Source organism: Loxodonta africana, chromosome 14 (assembly GCF_030014295.1).
Source record: "Loxodonta africana isolate mLoxAfr1 chromosome 14, mLoxAfr1.hap2, whole genome shotgun sequence".
Classification (NCBI taxonomy): domain Eukaryota; kingdom Metazoa; phylum Chordata; class Mammalia; order Proboscidea; family Elephantidae; genus Loxodonta; species Loxodonta africana.
Genome location: NC_087355.1, coordinates 44,425,265 through 44,444,581, shown reverse-complemented (window position 1 = coordinate 44,444,581; position 19,317 = coordinate 44,425,265). Strand labels below are relative to the sequence as shown.

The 19,317-nt window shown below is 38.6% G+C and overlaps 2 protein-coding genes across 10 annotated transcripts in view; one reads left to right on the top strand and one right to left on the bottom strand.

The window, feature by feature from the left end:
- RBM12B (RNA binding motif protein 12B) overlaps nt 1–19,317 on the top strand; it is a 44,480-nt gene that overhangs the window by 9,759 nt on the left and 15,404 nt on the right. For 3 of the 7 annotated variants that reach the window (XM_023545865.2, XM_003408389.4, XM_010588399.3), the window contains 2 exons: nt 2,408–2,454; nt 3,025–6,493. In XM_023545865.2, coding sequence (XP_023401633.1) covers nt 3,053–5,968 — 2,916 coding nt within the window. In that variant the 5' untranslated portion in view covers nt 2,408–2,454; nt 3,025–3,052 and the 3' untranslated portion in view covers nt 5,969–6,493. Of the gene's footprint in view, nt 1–2,407; nt 2,455–3,024; nt 6,494–17,296; nt 19,206–19,317 lie in introns of those variants that run through there. The other 4 variants (XR_010317803.1, XR_010317802.1, XR_010317801.1 and 1 more) reach the window with 3 other exon arrangements.
- The window catches only part of CIBAR1 (CBY1 interacting BAR domain containing 1), a 30,512-nt gene continuing 21,682 nt past the window's right edge, over nt 10,488–19,317 (bottom strand). For 2 of the 3 annotated variants that reach the window (XM_010588398.3, XM_010588396.3), the window contains 3 exons: nt 19,197–19,310; nt 13,633–13,752; nt 10,488–11,573 (listed from right to left, as the gene is read on the bottom strand). In XM_010588398.3, the coding sequence (XP_010586700.1) occupies nt 11,490–11,573; nt 13,633–13,752; nt 19,197–19,310 (318 nt within the window). In that variant the 3' untranslated portion in view covers nt 10,488–11,489. The remainder of the gene's footprint in view (nt 11,574–13,632; nt 13,753–19,196; nt 19,311–19,317) is intronic. The other variant, XM_010588395.3, reaches the window with a different exon arrangement.

The following is a 19,317-nucleotide window of genomic DNA, read 5'->3' as shown; positions in this document are numbered from 1 at the left end:
AAAAAATAGTTTTTAAGTTAGGATAAATTTTTAGAGATTTTTTGAATTCGTTGTGTAATTACTACTTGAAACATTTGTCCCCAGTTTCTCTTATTTGTAGATGCATTTATGTTCTTAGAATAAACGCCTTTTCAATTTTTTAAGAAGGATTTAGGAGGGACAAAATTATCCTAAACGCTGCTTTTTAAAATATTTTATAAGTTGTAAAGTTGCTAAGGCAACGTGTATAGGAAGGAGTTTTGAAACTTTAGTGTGGACAACTGTTCAGAAGCCATTTACAGTTTTTGAAATATTGGTGTGGATTTTGGATTGTCGAAGACACTTTTTTTTTTGATACCGTGATATTTTTATAGTAAAATTAAACCCCAGTAATTTGGCATTGATGATAATTGGGATGTAGGATTTCCCACGTAACTTCTTGATACATTAGTTTAGCTTGTAGTTTAAAAAGCTTAGGCTATGGACCCATTTTAAAGGAAAATAAACCTTTCAGACTACGCTTTGTGGAACAGTACTATTTAACTGGAAGTACTGAATTAAGCAACAACATTTGCACATTAAAAACATAAGAATGTACCATTACTAATTTAGCAGGTTTAAAAGCTTAAGTATTGTTAGTTTGGGTATCCTTGAAAGTATTAGATATAGTTTTCTTAAAAAGCAGAGTTTTAGATTTTTAAGTTGTTAAAGTTGGTAACCTCCAAATATGCCAAATTAATGCGTTTTTGCTTTTCTACAGTGTCATTTAGGTTTCCTCAGTAGAGTGCAGGCTAGTTGTTTGAAATGAAATAAACCTCTTGGCATAATAAGATTCTGTATTTACTGCACAATTTTCTATTTGGCTGGAGATGAATTCTAATATTAATTGTTTTAGGAATTTAAGACAAGGAGTGATGTTGAGATATTTGATTTTGGTTAAAGCACTTAGCTGCTAATGAAAGGTTGGTGGTTTGAATCCACCACCTACTATGGAAGGAAGATGTGGCAGTCCACTTCTGTAAAGGTTTACTGCCTTAGAAACCATATGGGGCAGTTCTTTGCCCTATTAGGATAGCTGTGAGTTGAAATCAACTCAATAGCAGTGAGTTTTGGGTTTTTTTAGTGGAAGAAAAGGCTCAAAGCCTTTTCAGTGATTTCAAAGCAGCACATGCCCTAGTGAAAGGTGATTGTGGTGAATTTGTTTTGAGTTGGCAGGGGTGAATTAACCACTAAGCAAAGCACTGCGAAGGCTTACATTAGCAAGGTAGCCTAGGCTTGCTTGTGTAAACAGGTGAAATTGTGCACTACAGATTAGTAAGTAAGCCCATGTGTCTACCTTGCTTATTGGGTAACCAGTTCCTGCAAATAGGGGTTGGTTCAGCCTAGTCAAATTGAGGGGAAATTTATATAAAGTTTGTAACCCCAGAACATCTCTACAATGAAGAGTCAGGAAATGGAGTTTTATGTTTGGAAGTGTGAGCTGTATTTAAGCAGAACTTAACAACGTTGTATCCAAATAATAGCCATTGATCTGAATTTGTTTTAAAAATGATTTTTGAATTTCAAGTGTTGGTGTTTTATTATATAATTTTAAATGGTTGCCTTATATTTGATTAGTCTTAATGTTTTGAAAAGGAAGAGAATGGCAGAGGAGTTGGACATCAGGGCGAGCTAGACGTTTGGTCTTTTCATAAGTGGAAGTAATGGAAGGTTTTTTTTGGAATTTTTGGTATTCTTAAATTGAGATTTTACTTGTAAAGCAGTTTGTTTTTAATGGACGTAAAGTCTGTATACAGTGAAATGCACACACCTTATGAAGGATGGAATTCAATGAGTTTTGATAAATTTATGCAGCCATGTAACCAACATTCCAGTAAAATATAGAACATTTCCATCACCCGTCTTACCACTTCCAGTCAGTGAACAGTCTTTTTTTTAGTGTTCAGGAAGTTTCTTGTTTTTAAATAATTTGCAGATGTCTGCTTGGATTTTGCATTTTTCCCATACCGTTTTGCTAAAGGATAATTAATTTTCTCTTGAAACAAAGTAAGCCATTTTGTAATGTCCGTAATTATGGTTCCTTGTATTGCTTTGGTTGGTCCCTGGGTGGTGCAAATGGTTTGTGCTTATCTACTAACCTAAAGGTTGGTGGCTGGAACCCACTCAGCAGAGCCGTGGAAGAAAAGTCTGGCAGTTTGCTTCCATAAAGAGTGCAATCAAGAAAACCCTATGAAGCTTTTCTACTCTGTAACACATGGGATCGCCATAAGTTGGAATCGGCTTGACAGCAACGGGTTTGGTTTTTTTTTTTTTTGGTTTATATTGCTTCACTTTCGATAGGAATTTTGAAATGGATATCCTAATTTGGTGTTGTTTAAGATCAATTACAGGGTCCAAGGATTAATTATATTTCATTTTCTTTCCACAGTTAAGTTGATTTTACAGAATTAACAGGTCTCCAAGAAATTAAAAAAGGTAAGATACCAGAGCTTAAGGCTTTTCACAGAGGCTTTAAAAAAAAAAAAAAAAAGTAAAGTAGAATAGTACATGCAGGCATACACGGATTCTGTTCTTTATGTCTGGCCAGTGATGTGCTAGTGGTAGACAGTTTACTATCATGAACAGTAATTATATACTGACCATTGATGGCCTTTCTAAATATTTAAAATTCATCATGGTTGGTAAACTAAAACAAATCTCTCATGGTTCAGTAGAAGATACGTTGTTAAGTGAATCTGAAAATAGCTTGGTCTTGTTGTGAAGCAACATTTGGCAGATTTAGAAGGGAAGATTTGATATTTTTGATGTTTATACTATTTAGGATAGGTGATATGTTTTTTCAAAGTAGTTGGTTTATTTGTATGTTTAGATGGGAGTAAGTTTATTCTTTGCTTTCTTAAGAATTAGATAGGGTCATTGTCTCTGTGAATTTGTATCTTGTCATTTATAAATGCTGAAGGAGGTAGGAAACAATTATTAAGCTTAGTTTGGGCTAAGGTACTTCAAAAATAAGATTTGCTATTATGTGTACCTTTTTGTCTGCAGGTCATTATTGCTGTTGTTTGAGCTCAGCATGGCTGTAGTCATCCGTTTACTGGGGCTTCCTTTTATTGCGGGGCCTGTGGATATTCGTCACTTCTTCAAGGGATTGACTATTCCTGATGGAGGAGTGCATATAATTGGAGGGGAAGTTGGGGAGGCTTTTATTATTTTTGCCACAGATGAAGATGCAAGACGTGCCATAAGTCGTTCAGGAGGGCTTATCAAGGATTCATATGTAGAGCTCTTTCTTAGTAGCAAGGCGGAAATGCAGAAGACGATAGAAATGAAAAGAACTGATCGCACAGGAAGAGAGCGACCAGAATCTGGGGGATCAGGGGCTGGCAGCCTATCTAATTTTGCTGGGGCTGTTAAGGAAGAAGCAAGTAATTCTGAATATCAAGATGCTGAGTTTCACACCAATGGTACAGGACGTGGTGATTTAAAGCCAAGAAGCACAAGGCCAGCGAGAGCCAAAAATCCTTACTTATTTCTACGGGGTTTGCCTTACTTAGTAAATGAAGATGATGTTCGTGTTTTTTTTGCTGGTTTGTGTGTGGATGGAGTAATTTTCTTAAAACTTCACGATGGCCGAAATAATGGTGATGCCATAGTAAAATTTGCTTCGTGTATTGATGCTTCAGGAGGTCTTAAATGTCATAGAAGTTTTATGGGTTCAAGATTTATAGAAGTAATGCAAAGCTCAGAACAACAGTGGATTCATTGTGGTGGTAAGCAGGATGACGTTCCAATGAGAACTGAAGAACATTCTCCAGCAAGAGGAATCAATGATAGACATTCTCGAAAACGGTCTCATTCAAAATCTCCTAGAAGAACACGTTCTCGTTCCCCTGTCGGACATTATGTTCATTTAAAAAATCTGTCTCTAGGTATTAGCAAAAGAGATTTAAAAAGTTTCTTCAGAGATACTGATCTGAGTAATGAACAGATTACATTTTTATATAAAAATGAAAAGAGAACAAGATACGCCTTGGTGATGTTCAAGACTTTGAAAGACTTTTATACTGCTCTGGCTTTACATAAGACTATCATACAGTATCGTCCAATTCATATTGATCCAATTTCTAGAAAAAGAGTGCTGAGATTAATGGAATATTATGAAACGAAAAGACCAGGGTCAGTAGAGAAAGAGAGGCCTGGACATGTTTCACAAAAATATTCTGAAGAAGGCTACTCTGGCCAGAAGGTATGCATATATATAAGAAATTTTCCATTCGATGTCACAAAAGTTGAAGTACAAAAGTTCTTTGCAGACTTTTCTCTTGAGGAGGATGACATTTACTTGCTTTATGATGGCAAGGGAGTTGGTTTGGGAGAAGCACTGGTAAAATTTAGATCAGAAGAACAAGCCGTGAAAGCTGAACGTTTAAACCGGCGAAGATTCTTGGGGACAGAGGTATTGTTAAGACTTATATCTGAGGCACAAATGCAGGAGTTTGGTGTAAATTTTTCCTTGATGTCCAGTGAGAAAATGCAAGACCATTCACAGCCACATGATAGAGATGACCATTCCCATTCATTTGACTCAAAAGAGCCACAAGTATACTCAGTTGGCACTTCTGAAAACTTCAGGCATCAGCTAGAGGATGTGAAGAAGTTGGACAATTTTAAGCATCCCCAGGGAGATTTCAGACAGTCTGATAGGCGCCCTCCAGAAGACTTCAGGCACTCTCCAGAGGACTTCAGGCGCCCTCCAGAGGACTTCAGGCACTCTCCGGAAGACTTCAGGCACCCTCAGGAGGAGCATTTCAGGCGGCCTCCTGAGGAGGACTTCAGGCACCCTAGGGAGGAAGAATGGAGACGGCCTCCTGAAGAGGATTGGAGGCGACCACTCAAGGAGGATTTCAGGCGGCCTCCCAAGGAGGACTGGAGGCAGCCTCCTGAGGGAGACTTTAGGCGACCACCTGATGAGGATTGGAGGCGACCACCTGAAGAGGACTTCAGGCGGCCTCCCCAGGGGGACTGGAGGCGACCACCTGAAGGAGACTTCAGACGGCCTCCTGAGGAGGACTTCAGGCGGCCCCCTGATGAGGAGGACTGGAGGCGGCCCCCCGAGGAGGACTTCAGGCATTCTCCTGAGGAAGACTTTAGACGGTCACCCCAGGAGCATTTCAGGCGGCCACCTCAGGAACACTTCCGGCGGCCGCCCCAGGAGCATTTCAGACGGCTGCCCCAGGAACACTTCCGGCGGCCATCCCAGGAGCATTTCAGACGGCCGCCCCAGGAGCACTACCGGCGCCCACACCAGGAGCACTTCCGGCGGCCACCGCAGGAGCACTTCCGGCGGCCACCCCAGGAGCACTTCAAGCGGCCCCGAGAGGAAGATTTCAGGCACCCACCAGATGAAGACTTCAGGGGCCCTCCGGATGAAGACTTTAGGCACCCTCCTGATGAGGACTTCAGGAGCCCCCGAGAGGAAGACTTTAGATGCCCTTCTGATGAGGACTTCAGGCAGCTCCCTGAGGAGGACTTCAGGGGAGCTCTGGAAGAGGACCCCAGACTTTCTGATAATTTTAGACCTGCTGGTGAGCAGTTTAGGAGTCCACCTGATGATTTTAGAGGTCATCATCGCCCTTTTGTGAGTTTTGGTCGCCCAGAAGGTGGCAAGTTTGATTTTGGAAAGCGTAATATGGGGGATTTTCCTGAGGGGAGATTTATGCCTGATCCAAAACTAAATTGTGGTTCAGATAGAGTAACTCCTATTAAGATAATGAATCTTCCATTTAAAGCTAATGTAAATGAAATTTTAGACTTTTTTCATGGTTATAAAGTCATACCGGATTCCGTTTCAATACAGTATAATGAGAAAGGATTACCTATAGGGGAAGCCATTGTTACAATGATAAACTATAATGAAGCTGTGGCTGCTATTAAAGATCTAAATGATAGGCCAGTTGGGCCACGCAAAGTGAAGTTAATTTTGCTCTAGAGAGCATTTGTAAATTCAGTACCATCCCACAGTATTGACGCAGTAAAATGCATTTGTTTTGTTTTTTTAAGTTTATTTTTAATTATCTAATGGAAAAAACATTTTAATTTGACCTTTGAATAGAACAAATGTAAATAGTAGAATGTTAACCTGGTTTTCTTTTGCTTGCAAATTGTCATTCACTTTTTCTAATTTAAAATTACATTTTTTTTTTTTTTTGGACAGTGGGAGAGCTAATTTCTTGAGTTCATTCTTGTCGATGTGTTGGGTAAATCTCAAGATTTGTATAAAGTAGAGTTGTATTTGGGGAAGATAAATTTTATATTCACTTTTGTTTTTCATTCTGTAGTCTATGTCGTTTACTCAAACTGTAAGGAAATGGTCAGTAACTGATTGTTCAGGTTTGGCATTTTCTTTGCTACCTGTCTGCAGACCTAATGCCCTCTTGCCCATCTGGGATATTACTGTGTTAAGCCTTCTGTTAAATATATGATAGTTCAAAATAAACAGACTGTGAACCTGAAATTTCTTATGTAAAAAGCATAGTAGGATTCTTAAAGTTTCCATGTTCATAATTGCAAAGTTTTATAAAAATAAAAAATTGCAACTGAATAGATAAACTAATTAGCTTTACTACTTGTATTTGACATTTTCAGCAGCTACATTAAACAAAGCAAACGTTCTGTAATAGTGTATAGTGCTATGTATAGTTCTGTGGCTTCAACATCTCATCAACCAAATTGACAAGATTAACTCAAAAGACTTTTTTAAAACAATAAGAATGTAATTATAGGCGCAAAGGGACTTTCAGGCTTATGCTGGGAAGGATCAGACAAACGGATAGTTTTTGTTTCTTGTAAGGATTTACTGATAGTTTATATAATTTGTATGTTACTGAGTTTTCATTTTGTAGTTTCAAAACTTTATCCATCTAAAAAGTTTCATAAGATTTTCCTGAGATTGCATTTTGTTATCTTTGCTATTCAGTATCTAGTGTAGACATTTTGCAAATGCTAGATTTTATTTTTCTACTCATAATATTTATTGGGCACTTACTACGTGCTGGGTACTATAAGTGCTTTACAGGCATAATCTCAATATTTCCTAAGAAGCATAGGGCTTATTATTTACCTCACTTCACAGATGAGGATCGTGACATTTAGAGGGGTTAAGTCACCGTAGGTAAACCATGGAGCCAATTTCAGCCCACACAGACCACTGACTCCAGTTCACGCCCTTAACCTTTTTGCTGCCTCACTTTATTAAACAGTATTTTAAATTTTAGTGAAATGTTAAGTTATTTTTAAGGGGAACATATATGTATGTTCTTTACCTCCATTGTTGCTTTAGCAATAGCATTGGAAAACGATAGTGCTCAAAAATTGATAACAAAAGACGAAGTAACCTTAAAAGTTCTTGAATACTCAGGGTCGCTTGGATACTCACATATATTGGCTTCTGATTCACATGGTACAAAATTACTCATTTTACCAAGCATTTGATTCTGGTTGACCTTTTACAGTTTACATAAAGTTACTGCTCTCCATTCTTTGATCCAGAGATATTTCACACTGAGCAAACAGGAATAAAACTTGAGTTTAATTATAGTGAATATTCTGATTATTCTGCGTGCTAATAGAATGAATAAACTGTTAAGCTTGGCTCTATAAAGCTCTTTAATAAGGCTTTTTAAAGTAAGCTTATAAATAGGGGAATTTGAAATATCCAAATGAAACACAATGAACAAAATAGAGGAGGTGATATTTTTAAATGTTCAAAGATTATGTCGATCATTTGATCAGCCTTCCTGAGGACTGTATGGAAGACTTAACACTTTTCTACTGCATATCAATAAACCTAAGCTGAAGCTTAACATCACTTTCTGTGGAACAACTACTCAAACTGGAATGGAGTTGGGTGGTGGTGGTGGTAAGACACCAACTATAGTAAACACCTAGGACCCCCTGGTGGTGCAGTGGTTAAGTGTGCTTAGCTACTAAATGAAAAGTTGGCAGTTCAGACCTACACAGTGGCCCCACAGGAGAAAGATTACAGCCTAGAAAACCCTGTAGGGTAGTTCTCTTGTCACACAGGGTCACAATGAGTTGATACTGACTTGATGGCACCTAAGAACAACCTAATAAATAGTATTTTGATTTTAAAATTAATTGATACATCTCTTTCCAGTTCTGCCTTCATTGATAAATTGGCTGTGACAGGAGCACTTAAACCATGGAAATTACCAAATGGAGCAAATCAGGGCTTTTTTACCCAGAGAGCTGATTTTACCAGCACACCACCAGTTTCAAACACAAAAGAGAATACACCTATTTCTCACTTGGTTAGGTTCCAAAAACCAGGTGGTTATGCGAAAGTCGGCATTAAGTGAAAGTGGAGGGTTTTTGTTTTCAGACCATTTGTCCTTTTTTTTTTATATATATATAATCATAGAAATAACAGGTAAGGTTTCCCGATGGGCTCATTGCGGTGAGTCCAGTTACAGAGTATTCCTCTGGAGAGGAGGTTTGGAGGAGACCAAGCTGGATAAAGCCAGGCTGTGTGACTAGAGGGCCCATGGCTTAAACCACTTCACTTTCATCTGGTGCTGGATCAGAGCATCCCTGCCTGAGGAGCCGCCTCCGGGGCTCCACTCCCATCCCTGTAAGCCCTGCATCCTGGAGCACACTCTGCCCTTGAAGGAGCTGGGAGCCTGGCTGCACCTGTCCCGAGGGGGTAGGCTTCACGTCCAGTTGAGCTGACTTTGAGATGTCATTAAACTCGTATGCTGCACACGTTTCTTCCAAACACCCTCTGCGATGCTGCTTTCCTTTCTCCCACCCCAGAGAGTTTTGAGCTGCAGGGCCTCATTCAGCACAGGAGCGGAGGACCCAGAACAGGCACCTGCTGGCTAGGTGCTTTCTGCGCATCTGCCCATAGACTGGTTTTGGAGGAGGCCAGACGCTGGGTGTGGTGCCCATACCAGCAGGAGGGAGCAGAAGATGCAGAGCAGCGAGGCCCAGCTTCCTGGAGGCTGCTTGGAGACCCTCCTCGAGGGTGGGGTCACTCTGCAGCTGTTGCCACCATGTCTGCCTCCTTGTCAGTGTGCAGTGCCCCCTAAGGACAGGTGTCTCTGCTTTTGGCATTCCTGCTATCACCATTGACTGCTGTTTGGCCCTGGTTGCCGTGGCTCTGCCTCTGGGCCCCTTACAGGCCTCTTCAGTGTTATAGCCCTTGATTCATGTTACGGCTTTCAGGAGGTTCCTTGCCTCCTGTTTTCTGCTTCCTGCTGCTCTTTGTCTGGAAGACCTCTTGGGGTTAGCTGAATATATACACCTAACGATTTTAAGGCATGGCCTCGGGGTGGGGGGGCGGCAGCAAACTTGATCAGTCCCCTCAGTATATCACAGACACTTCATTTGCATAGTAGGCCTGTGATCTCATTGGCCTAGTCACTTCAGGAGCCCTGGTGCTGCAGTAGTTAAGTGCTTGACTGCTAACCAAAAGGTTGGCAGTTTGAACCCACCAGCTGCTCCATGGGAGAAAGATACGGCAGGCTGCTTCCATAAAAACTCACAGCCTTGAAAACTCCTTGGGGTTCCACCCTGTCCTGTAGGGAAGGATGAGTTGGAATGGCTGTGGGTACATATGGGTAGTCTATTTGCATGAGTATCTTGACCAATCCCTACAAAGTGCATACTAATCACTGGCAGGCTTCAGCCCAGAGCTGGGCAAAGAGTATCAAACCAAGTAGTTTATAGTTTACCCAGGAAATGTAACAAACCCTCTCCTGGGTTACAAAACTAGGGCAAAAACTCAGGGTTTAGGGGTAAAATCTAAAGCGTTTTTTTCAAAGAACCAAGGCAAAAGGCCACATCTCATTTCACCATAATGATCCATAATTATGTGTGAATTAACTATATAATACGGATAATCCTAATAAAGTTGTTACTCCCATTTTGGAGATAAATTGAGGGCTATAGGGTAATTTGTCAGGACAGCTGCCCACTTCCTTTTGTCCTTAACATTCTTTAGAGATAGGCAGAACATAAATTTTATTTCAGAATTATTTGGTGATTGCTTAGTGTGCCAGGCACTGTTTCAGCTGTACAGGTAAGGCAACTGATGCTCAAGAGTAGTGAGTTAGTAAGCAGGCGTAGTGGTTGAGTACTATGGCTGCCAACCAAGAGGTCAGCAGTTTGAATCCGCCAGGCGCTCCTCAGAAACGGGGGGGGGGGGGGGCAGTTCTACTCTGCCCTATAGGGTCGCTATGAGTGAGAATCAACTTGACAGCAGTGGGTTTTAAGAGAGATACTAAAACACCTCAGTATTTCCCCAACTGCAACACCAAACTTAAATGCTGGCTGAGAAAATAATAAAGCAGTGAAATCCTAAGTTCCTTAATATTTAGGGTTTGTTTTAAAATGTTCTGAATATTCAAGTATTGTAGTCATTTTACCACTTAAGGATTATTCTCAGGAAGCAGTGCCTTGTTAAGAACAGAATCATTCACGAGTCAAAAAGCTTTCTAGAAAGTTTATTTTTCTGTTATTTTTCAGGTTATCCCAAACAAGTTCATAAACCTCAGGATTTTTATATGCCTGACTGGAATCTATGAAATATCAAAATTATCTCCCATCCTAAGAAACAAAAGCATCAGACGTACCAAAATACTGATTAAATTGTTTTATATTTTCAGGAATAAGTGACTATATACACCCTTTCATTAACTAGATGGCTGCCTAGTAAAATTTTTGGAGAATTTTTAATGATTAGTGATCTTCCAAGTATGCTTATTTATTGTTTTCCTTAGGCAACATCTCACCACACAACTACCTTTCGAAAAGCTGTACCACATATAAGGCTTTAGCTTGACAGCAGCTTTGTTTTAAAACTAGAATCAAGTTGAATGTGACTTTTTTTTAAAGCTAAAATACATGCTTTATGTATTTTTGCAAAGCATTCATATCTTGGTGTCCCATTTTTTAAAATTCTGTTTGATTCCACTATTGTTGAAAGGTAAATTTATAGATCAAATGATGACACTTCAGGTTTTAGTAAAGGTTAAAAAGAGAAACTTTTTTTTTACATGAGGCTTTAGCATATACTTTGTATTTAACCAGGAGAGGTGGTTTTGTAATGATGAAAGCATGGAGTCTTAACCGAAAAGAAGCCAGGTAGAATTGTTAGATTTTTTTGGTTTTTGTCGCCCACTTACAGCAACCTCTACCAGGTATAATACCATTATAATATGAAATACACTTAAGTATATAATCTTAAAAAAAAAAAAAAGGAACTTACACAAAAAGATCACATAATACTAGGCAGGACAGTGAAATCACTGATGTGTAGTATTTTTTAAAACCATTTTTGGCAGCATAAATTTCCTTTATTTTTACACTTCCAGTGGCATTTCATTTTGAGGTTTAATGTATCAAGCTAGTAGAAAGTTTTACAGTTCAGTAATCCTGGATTCTGAGTCATTTTAAGATAAAAGTAGAAATGTGAAGTGTACTTAAGAAAATTAATTTTCTTCTTCTGTAATGTCTAACTCTTCATCATCATCATCATCTGCTTGTTGATCCTTTCTTAGTCGACAGGTGGATACCTGTTAAAAGTTAACAGTTTTAAAAATCTAAAGTATTTTTATATACTTGGTGTATCTTTTTATATGCCCTTATAGGAAAGTACACACAGAACAAAATATTTCATAAAAATGTTCACATGAAGTAATTTTTAGTAATGAAAATTCCCTATGAATTATTAATTTTAAGGTTGGAAACAGCCGCAAAGCTTTTTCATTTATCATATATTATTTTCTGAATAAAACTATGAACTTAACCGTTTGATTCCAGTCAGACAGTCGTCAGTGCTTCAATAACATACTTTGTTTCAGCAAAAAGTATAGGCTCAGTATATTATAAATGCAAAAATATTTTAAACAATTCTTGGGTAATAAAAAGTATTTGAATGAGACTCATCAAAGGGATGGAAAGATAAGCATATTTCAACTAGGCAGTGAGACAAATACTGATTTAAAAGTAGTGTGATTTAAATGGAGTAAGTTGATCTGAATCCACTACTTAGCTTTTAGGCCTGACTGTTGCCACTTGGGTCATCTTAAAATTTCTGAGTGATTTTAACTCCCAAGGGACATACGGCAATGTCTGGGAACACTGCTGGTTGTCACAGCTAGGGGTGGTGTGTGTGCTACTGGCATCTTCTGGGTAGAGGTAAGGGATGCTGCTTAACATCTTTATAATGCATAGGATAGCTTCCCTCCCCAACAATTCAACAGGCCCCAAATCTCAATAGTGCCAGGGATGATAAATTCTGAAGTGCTCTATAAATGAAAAACCTCGGGATGATATATTCTGAAGTGCTCTATAAATGTTAACTCAGGTAATGTTGTGTCTGGTGAGTCCATTCCAACTCACGGTGACCCTACAGTACAGAGAAGAACTGCGCCATAGGGTTCCCTCGGCTGTAATCTTCATGGGAGCAGATTTTCAGGTCTTTTCTCCCATGGAACTGCTGGTGGATTCAAACTGCTCACCTTTTGGTTAGTAGCTGAGCACTTAACCACTGTACCACCATGGCTCCGTTTAGGTTAACATTCCTAGTTCTAAAGAGTCAAAACTTAATGCTGGAATAATGAAAATACAATTTGGTTAGGGGGACAGATGCATATACATAAAATAAATAAATAAATGCTTAGAAAAGACTCAAGATGGTATTGGGTCAAATTTACCCTAAAAGCTGTATTTTGAAAATATTTTGCTCAGTTTTTAAAATTTTGAAAGGTAAGATAATGATGCTAAACCAAAAGGTTGGCAGTTCAAACCCACCCATCAGGTTCATGTGAGAAAGACCTGGTGATCTGTTCCTATAAAGATTAAAAAAAAGAATTACAGCCTAGAAAATTCTTATGGGGGCAGTTCTACTCTGTCACATGGGGTTCTTGTGAGTTGAACATCGATTTGATGACAACAACAGATATGAAGGGGCATACCTTCCTAGATCAAGGGTCAGCAAGCTATGTCCCTTGGGCCAATCCAGCCTGCCTTCTGTTTTTGTAAATAAAGTTTTATTTGGGGCACAACCATAGTGATTATGTACTGTCTATGTCTGCTCTTAAAGGTGATGAAGACCATATGGGCTACAAAGCCTAAAATATTTACTCTCTAGTCCCCTATAGACAAAGGTTGTCGACCCCTCCTCTAGAAGTCAGGCTTTCTAGATGTAGAAAAAAAAGAGAAAATTGGTTTTTTCTCTAAAGTTTTGTGCTTTTGGGTCTATAATGGTCAGCAAAAGCTTCTTTTAGGTATAATTTCTGGGTACAGCAGTAAGTCGTTAGAGATTTAAGCCTAAGGGTCTGACTTGAGAATCTGCTTTTCAGATTATACCAGAGAAAAATCTAGCATTCTCCTGCCTTTTCCACCTCTGTTCTCAAGTGTTCTGCTTTGGAGAGTAATATGTGATTATAGTATAAATGATACTTGATATAAGAGTTGGCACCTTGCATCACCTTCATTTTACAGAGGAGGAAGTAGGCCCAGAGAGGATAAGTTATATGAGGTGATATGGCTGAAGGGAAACACTTTTAGTACTGAAAATCCCAAAGGTATAGGCGCCCATGTTGCTTTAAATTATTGTTTCTAGCTCACCTGTCCTGTTCCAGATACACACTTAGCTGACAGCGATCTCTGAAGAGGTGACTTTGAATTTGCTCTTACGATATCCAAACGAGAGGAATAATCAGGTGGATACAGAGAGTTTCGGAAAACCTATTGCAATGATAAAACAGCATCTTACAAAGCAGGTACTAAACAATGGAAATCTCTATAAAGCCAAATTAGGTTCCTCTTAGTTAAGATTTTTTTTAAAGCAAACCTCCAGGACCGCCCCCCAGCCGCCCAGGGACCAAAATCCAATTATTTATTGCAAATTTAAAGGGAAAACAAAAGAAAATAGAAAAATAATGTTACCTGGAAAGATGAAGGTTAAAAAAATTCTATTTGAACCATATACGATGATGATGCAGTAACTAAGTCATGAAACAATCACTTGAGTGCTTTTACCAGGGAAAACGCAAAGGCAAACATGAGTTCCTACCCTGAGTCTGCTAGCTAGCAGGGATGTTTACAACTCATGCTTCTGATTCGTTCTGTTCTGCCAGTCCTCAATTCTATCAATTTAACTTCATTGCAGCACTGCTATAGAAAATCCAATAACAGTAAATTGGTGCCGCTGTAATTTATGGATTCCAACCTCATCTAGGAAACCCTGGTGGCATAGTGGTTAATCTACCAGCCACTCCTTGGAAACCCTACGGAGCAGTTCTACTCTGTCCTGTAAAGTCGCTAAGAGTTGGAATCGACTCGACGGCAACGGGTAGTAGTAGTGGTAGTAACCTCATCTAGGATCTGGAATGTTGTTACTTGTCAGTTCTCTTTCCTTAAAGCAGTAGTTCCAAATCTTAAACACTCCTATCTCTTGCCCCATTTCTCTCTATAGAAATGAAGTAATAGGTAAGGTTATCAAGTGTGAATTCCTTTAACTTCCCTCCTTTTTCCCTCACTCCTTCACCTCATCCTTTCCTTTTTTTTTTTTTTTTAGGAAACATCATTCTGATCCTTTCCAAGATGCATTTTTCCTTTATTCAAAACTTCAAACCAATAAACAAAAGCTTCCTTTTTCCATAGGTTTCCTCCTATAACCTACAAACAAGCTCAAGATAAAATTTTTAAAATTACATTGAAGTATAACGTTCAAACCAAAACCAAACCCACTGCCGTGGTGTCAGTTCTAACTCATTGCAACCCTACAGGACACAGTAGAACTGCCCCAGAGGGTTTCCAAGGCTGTAAATCTTTACAGAAGCATACTGCCACGTCTTTCTCCCGTGGAATGGCTGGTGGGTTTGAACTGCCAACCTTTCAGATGGCAGCCGAGTGCTTTAACCTCTGCCTCACTAGGGTTCCTTAGTATAACATTAGTCCTTTAAAAAGTCTCTAATATTCTATGTTGTCTCCGTTCACTGCTCAACACACTACACTGAAATTGCTCTTGCTTTCATCACCAGTCTTTTTTTCCCTTCATTTTGACTGACCCGGTCCTTGAAACTTGTTTTTCATGCCATCATAGACTCTCAATCTGCTAAAACCAAAAACCAGACCTGTTGCCATCGAGTTGATTTGGACTCATAACAACCCTGTAAGACAGAGTAGTACTGCCCCACAGGGTTTCCAAGGAGTGGCTGGTGGATTAGAACTGCCAACTTTTTAGTTAGCAGCCGAGCTCTTAACCACTATAGCACCAGTCCTCCCTCATTGTGCTAGTTGCCCTATTCTCCACATCTCTTACACCCTGAGTGTTTTTAAAGGGTTTCTTTTACACTACTTTTTTTTAAAAAAACATGTTCCTCTGAAAGATCACACCTACACACAGTGCTTAGTGGTTACCCTTCAACCAATCCTCTTCTGATAGCCATATTCATGTTTTGAACCACCTGTTCCCGTGATGTCCAATAGAACTTTGAGGTGATGGAAATACCTGCTGTTCTGCACTGTTCAAAAAGGTAGCCACTGGCTACATGTGGCTACTAAGCACCTGAAATGTGGCTCATGTGACGGAAGAACTGAAATTTTACTTTAATTGAAACAGCCATAGAAGCCTAGTAGTGATTTACTTTTGCAATTACCCAAATTACCATACACCTAGAACACCAAGCTAGAAGCCTAAGCATTCTACCTAAATTTCTTACCTGGGGTGCTTGTGTTTTGATTTATTGACTCCACATACCTTTCTTTATAACTTACTAAGAATGATCTTATTTAAGACCAAAATCTGATGTTATTTCCTTATTCAAAAACTTGTGGCTCCTGAATACCCAGAGTCCAGTGCCGTAGGTGACATACAAGGCTTAAGACCACCCTGAACTACCAACTACTCTTCACTTACAGCCTCCAGACCTATATGTAGAACTAATGTTATACTAGGCCTTTGCAGTGCTGGCTCCTCAGCCTAGAATTCCAGCAAACTTACTCATTCTTCAAGAGCCAAGTCAAGTGTCATCTTGTATTTTTCCCTATTCTCTAGCGAGTTGCTCCTACTATTCATACCCTCAGTACACTATTTAATGTTTTATAATTGATTACATCCCTGTCTCCACATCTAGTTTTAAGTTCCTCTAGCAAGGAGCCCTGTTTTATCTTTACAACTCCTAGTTTAAGACAGTAATCTGGCAAATAGAAGGTGCTGATTAAATGAATTAAAATAAATGGTGTTTATTATCCCATGTGTGGGAGACCCAAACTAGGACATCTCTCTATGTATTTGTTTAAACTTTAGGGAGCTGCCGAACACCAAAGGAATCAAGGATGAAACAGGGCAACTCAAGAGGTGGTACTTTCATTTAGAGCAATTCAGCATCCTAGTACGATAGAAAAACTGATGACTCATTGATCTAATTAACTGATATTTGGGGAGGATATATTTTGGTTAGAACTATCCTTTTTAAACTCTTCTAGCAAAGATTAAGTTCCAAGTGGAAAATGGAAGACAATATACAACTCTTGGGATAAAAGTCTAACCAGCTAAATATTAAAATTAACATCCTGTTGCAAAATGTAATAGATTTCCAAGAATATTAATTTATTAGCTATAGTGTAATTTCCAACATGGTCCAAGATCTCTTCTAGGAGTGAGTCTCAGATTTCAACATACTTTGCAGTGACCGCAGAGGGGATCTTTTGAAGGAGAAAACTGGCCCGACAGTACTTTTTATTTGAAAAACAAAGTAAGATGCTTTGTGATATTACTAGAGTGCCTAACTGAAAAAAGTCAGCTGCTTCCTGAATAGGTCTCAGCTGTTTTCATAAAGCATGGAATAGCTATAAGAATAGCCAGGCTATTTCTCTGTTCCTCTCTGTATATTTACTTATTTCCAATAAACTTTATATTTACCTGGTACCCCTTGGTACCTGCTTGATATAACTTTACTTCCCTAGGTCCCCTAACTCTCCCCAGACTTCTCTGCTCTCCTTCTGGGTATTTATTGATTGTTGCATGGCATAACAGTAATGGTTCATGCCTAAAGTTCACTGAACAGTTGCTTTGTGTCCTGCAATATGTTAATTGCTTTATGTACATTGCTCTTTATTCACAACAGTTCTGGATCTGGACTTCTGGATATCCATACAAGATTTTGCTGGGCTTTATCCTACAGATCCCTCAAAATTTTAGTCAAGAAATCATTCCTTGATTCTCTATAATATTTCGAATGCTCCATCACACACACTCACAGCATATTATATTTTTTCCTTTAAGGCACTGGTCACATGGCAGTTGTAAAATGGGCATTTTATGAGGTAAGTACTGTATGTATCTACATTTTAGAGATGAGAAAGCTGAAGTGTGAAGAAAACCTGTTCAATAGTACCCCATTAAAAAAAATAGGAAGCTGATATTCAAAAGCACATCTATTACAGCCCTGAAACCTCAAGTTTTTCATGGATCTCTCCAACAAGCTACCTACCAAGCCAATTAAGAGTAATGGTAACAGAAGTTAAAGGAAGTGGTATGACAAAGAGTATCTAGGACCTCTGGAATGAGAAGGAAAAACTTGGGGACCAGAGGGCTTGAAGGAACTTTAATATCAGATAACAAATGATGTGTCAAGGGTAACAGAAAAAGGAAAATAGGAATATTTTTAAAGGGAACTCCAGTCTTGTAGGAAAAGGTTCATCTCACCTATCAGAGCCATGCTTCTAGCAGTATTGTGTAGAGAAAGGTAAAAAACATCATCGGTAGTCAGACTTCCAGGTTTGGCTCCCAGCTAAGCTACTTACTAGCTTCCTTGGCGAAGTTTCTTAGCCTCATTGTGCTTCACTTTTCTCATCCATAGAAATGAGGATTTTTATCAAAGTTGATGGGAGGATTAAATGTTTTACTATAGTTAAAAAGGTTAGATCAGTAGCTGGTCCAAAGTAAGAAATATGTAAGCACTTTCTATTTTATTATTTTACAAATGACAAATAAAAGCTTGATTATTTAAAAACAGGACATGAAAAGTAACAATTAAGAAGTCTTAGCATTAGTACTTGAAGGAGATACTCTTAGGAAGTCGTCTATTGACAAGCACAGTAAAGATAAATATGATCATGCATGCAGAACTGACATAAAACTGACTTGGCTTTGGAAGCATATATACACATACCAAGAACCTTCATTTTAGTCAAACTATTTTCTGGTTTTACTGAATAAAGTTTCCTGGAGCCAGCAGAGAAGTGGAAAGAAAAGGCCCAGGGAACCTCTTTATGGATATTTTTATTAAGTTAATAAAAACTGGAAGCGAAATTTCAAAATTGTCAAATGGTAGACAATTATCTCATTTGTTAATACAGAATTCTGGTTATATCTGGAAAGCAAACGGCCATTTTCACTTCTACTACAGAGATAATATGGACAAAAGATGTCTTGCATATCTATTTCAGCAAAACTACTTTTGTGCCCATTTTTCTCTTGGAAGGTAAGAGGGCAGGATTCTTATTCTTCAGATGTATTTACTGAGGCTTAAACAAAAACAACAACAACCAAAAAAAAACCAAACGCAGTGCTGCCAAGTTGATTCTGATATTTAATTGCTCTCATGTTAGCTGGCCAATCAGGACTATTTGCATTTAACTTTATAAGCCTACACTTCCTTCACAGCTTACTGATTAAGTCGTACAAAACCTGTCAGAATCCCAATTCTGCTATTTAATAAATAGCCAAGTGACCATGGGCAAGCTAAGTTATTTAAAGCCTCTAAGTCTGTTTTTGTGGCTGTAAAATGGAAATCACAGCACCTAACTCACAGGATTGTGTGAAGACTAAATGAGAAAACACATGTAAAGCTTTGGGCACTGAGCATGGCACAATGTGAGCTTATCTTGAGCACACCTTTGTAAGCTTATATCACGAGTCAAAATGATAAACTTGTTTATTTCATGTAATGGTTTTATGTAGATTCTATTTTATTAGCTATTAATAAATTAAGTGTTGGAACTTTACCATGGTTAATGTGAAAAGTTAAAACATAAATAGAAAATCATAAAAGTTTAGCTATTCAGGAGCACACAACAACAAACAGCTGCAGTGTTCTAAGTTAAAGTTTTCACGCACAGAAACTAGCGCTCTCTTAAACATTTCCATATTAAAAGAACTAAGCTTAGATAGACAATCCTACCTCTAAATCTTCTTCCTCATCAATCTTTTGTATATTTTGGTAAGCAGCAGTGTAGACCTCTAAAGCTTTGCCGTGAAATAACATTTCAATAGTGATAAATTCTGAAAATATATTCTAAAAA